Source organism: Myotis davidii, unplaced genomic scaffold (assembly GCF_000327345.1).
Source record: "Myotis davidii unplaced genomic scaffold, ASM32734v1 scaffold900, whole genome shotgun sequence".
NCBI lineage: Eukaryota > Metazoa > Chordata > Mammalia > Chiroptera > Vespertilionidae > Myotis > Myotis davidii.
In genome coordinates, this window is record NW_006295185.1 from 1,378,934 (window position 1) to 1,382,852 (window position 3,919).

Here is a 3,919-nt window from a genome sequence, read left to right on the forward strand (position 1 = left end):
AATAAGGTCATGAAGATAGTGAGTGGTAAATCCATAACATTCATTTATTCAGTCATTCTTATATAAATCCAACCAATGTTTATTAAGCACCTACTACATGCTGGGTGCTGTCTTTAGCAATGGTGTACAGCATTGAACGTAATAAGTAAAATGTATAATGTATACCCTTGTAGAATTTGTATTTTAGTAGGCAGATAATATGACCCAGGACTATGTGGTTCCAAGATCTTATTCAGTTCTATAATCTAGTACAGTGTACTCTGAATAGCTTTAGTGTTATGTTACCATTTCACAGTAAAGTTTAACTTTTTCATTTTTAGATACAGTAGAACCATGCATCAAGGAAACCAAACTGTCTTTGAATTCTCCCTCCTGGGACTCTCAGCAGGTTCTGAACAGCAGCAACTCATCTTTATGCTGTTACTGTGCATGTATCTGGTCACCATGGTAGGAAACTTACTTATCATCCTGGCTATTATCAATGATGCTCACCTCCAAAGCCCCATGTATTTCTTCCTTGCCAATTTATCCTTCACTGATATCTGCTTCACAAACACGACAATCCCCAAAATGTTGGTAGACATCCAAAGCCAGAGATCAACCATCTCCTTTTCAGGATGCCTTGCACAAATGTACTTTTTTATGTTGCTGGTGGACCTGGACAATTTCCTCTTGGCAGCCATGGCATATGACCGGTACATTGCTATCTGTCATCCATTACATTATGCTGCATTACTGAGTCCCAAGCACTGTACCCTGTTGGTAGTGACCCCGTGGGTCATCTCCATTCTTGTCTCAACACTGCATCTCAGTTTGCTGAACCTCTTGACTTTCTGTGATAAGAGAGAAATCCCACACTTCTTCTGTGACCTGGAACCCATTTTAAAGCTTGCTTGCTCAGACACCCAAATTAACGACTTGACAATCTTAGTCATTGGTGGAGCAGTAATCTTTATACCCTTCGCCTTTATTATTGTCTCCTATGCCCTTATTGGTTGTACTGTTCTTCGGGTTCCTTCAGCCAAGGGGAAGTGGAAAACATTCTCTACTTGTAGCTCCCATCTCTCAGCTGTATCCCTCTTCTATGGGTCCATCATTGCGGTCTACTTTCTCCCCTCTTCTCACTACTCACCAGAAAGGGATAAGGTGGCTGCCATCATGTATACAATTGTAACTCCCATGATGAACCCCTTCATCTATAGCTTAAGAAACAAGGACATGAAAGGAGCACTGAGGAAACTATTCAGCAGAAAAACATATTTTTGACATTAAAGACACCTGTATCAACTTTTTAGACTTCATTGAGCACATAGAAGATCCAAAGCCTCAGGCTACTGGGAAAGTTTTTACCCTGGAAGTTTTTACCCATCCATTTCTTGCTCCCAATCCAGGTCTAAGGCTATAGGTTAGACTTGTCTCTCCACAAACACATAAACAAAATGTTCTTTTATTCCACAGTTCTTTACCACTTACAGCAGAGTTTTCTCTAAATAAGGTAATGGTTATATAGTCAGTACTTAATAGTTTTTCTCTAATTTTGGGGTGGTCTTCCTTTCCCTCTCTATTAAACCTTTCATGTTAGATCATTGATGGGGAGGGAGGAAGGAAGGAAAGAAAGAAAGGGGAGAGGGACAAAGGTAGGAAGGAAAGAATTGATGATAACAGCTCAAAATATCTTACAGATAATACCCTGTTAAAGTTCACAACTTCCAAACAATAACTTGATTTTCACAATAATACTATGCGGTAAATAATATATCACTTTCATGTACTAAGCAAGGTAAAAGATATACTAGTAGAAAAAAAACAAAGGCAAAAACAATCATGTCATTTGGTCTGTTCTGTGCCCTAAAGAGGCTCTCCATCAAAGTAAATTTTTTTTTCAGCATTTAAAATCCTCTACCACCTGAACTGAACACATTTCCAGAAGTATGAACCATTGTCCACTTTCCCAACCATCCTTAGAACTCTCCACATTCCAGATACATTGAACACTGAAGTTTTTTGAGTGGTCTATGAACTTGCAAGACTCTTGCCTTTGTGTATGTTATATCTTCTCCCTGCAATACCTGTTACACTTTCTCTTCTTACATTCTCTGTGAATTCTTTCGTAATCATTCTCTTCTCTCCTCTAGGTTCCTGTAGCACTTTATGTTGCTATTGCATCATCTATGACAATGAATTATAATTATCAGAATATGCATTGATGTTAACCAAGATGCAGCCCTAGCCTGGTATAATGCCTGGAACAGAGAAGGTGCTCAGTAAGCCAAATTGAATTTAAAAAGTTTCCATCTTTCAAAACAGAAAGTTTAGTTTTTTTATCATCTGCTAACTTGTTGAGTAATAATTGATGAATCAACTAATCTCTCTGAGTTTTAATGTCATTGAAACAATCCACGAAACAGTATGCTAACTTTTGCTCCCTAGCTATTCCATTGACAATATGAAACATGTTTGAGGTTAAAGCATTCTAAGACAGAAATCTGTGAAAGTGCCACACTAGGTAGGTGCCAAGAGTCCAAGATATATCAAAAGAAAGTTACACAAGAATTTGAGAGCTTGAGACACATAAGGATTTTTGTGTGGGTATGGGAGCTAAGATAGGATATCTTGGCCCTTTTATGCTGTATCTGTGTAATATCTTAATATTTGATCATGGATGAAACCTCAGGCTTGTCATGTACTTGGTACTGCTAAAATATATCCCATTGGATTAATTTTTATTATAATGGGATAAGTTGAATGAACCTAGCACCTTTATTCCATGCAACCTCCAGGGCTGAGTTAATGATTTTGTGGTTACTCGGGCACCACAATAGTCTAGTCAGTGCTACTCAAAGTATAGTTTGCAGACCTATGCTAATCAAAAAACTATCTGTTACTGATCAACAGAGACTGAGGTGAAATAAGTTTAAAAATTGAGATTAAAAGCTTACCATTTGAGACAGCATGAATGCACAAAGATGGTATTATACTGTCAAATAAGTCAGACAGAGTAAGACAAATACCATGTGATTTCAGTTATATGTGGGACCTATAGAACAAAATAAACAAAACAGAATCAGACTCATAGATACAGAATACAGACTTATGGTTACCAGAGGTGAGGGGTGTTGGAAGGCTAGGTGAAAAAGATGAAGGGATTAAAAAGTACAAATTGGTAGTTACAAAACAATCAAAAGGATATAAAGTACAACATAGGGAATGTAGTAAATAATATTGTAATAACTGCGTATACTGTCAGATGGGTACTAGTTTTATTGGGATGATCACTTTGTAAGTTATATAAATGTCTAATCACTGGAATGTACATCTGAAACTAATACAAAATAATATTTAAGGTACACTGTAATTGAAAATAACATTTAAAAAAAGGAAATTGAGATGAACATTTAGAAGCATGGGGCAATTTCATACTGCCATAAAATTTTTATTTTATTTTACAAAAGTATCAGTCTGCAAAAATTTGGACATTGAAAAAAATCTGGAAGCACTACATTCTTCTTTTTCTCTTCTGCTCCTCCTCTCCTCCTCCTTTGTATTCTTCTTTAAAAAATCTTAAATAAGATTCTGTATGGTGAATAACTTTTTGGCCAATGGAATAGGATTTGATATTGGTTAATTAAGATTTAAAGTAAATTATAGCAGAGTCAATAAACACACACACATACCCTTTACCCACTATTTTTCAGAATACTCTATTTTGACATATTCAAAGTAACCATATATTCCTTAACTAATTTGTTAATGTAAGGCCATCACCCTTTCTTTTTTTTTATTGCTTAAAGTATTACAAAGGGTATTACATATGTGTCCATTTTTTCCACCACCCTAGACAGTCCCCTAGCCTCCCCTATCCCCCAGTGTCTTATGTCCATTGGTTATGCTTATATGCATGCATACAAGTCCTTTGGTT

General features: G+C 36.4%; 1 protein-coding gene across 1 annotated transcript; it reads left to right on the forward strand.

The window, feature by feature from the left end:
- Positions 1–333: 333 nt before the first annotated feature.
- Positions 334–1,266, forward strand: LOC102759788 (olfactory receptor 24). The gene has a single exon (XM_006769888.1). The coding sequence runs from the start codon at positions 334–336 to the stop codon at positions 1,264–1,266; it is 933 nt and encodes a 310-aa protein (XP_006769951.1).
- The last annotated feature ends 2,653 nt before the right edge of the window (positions 1,267–3,919 follow it).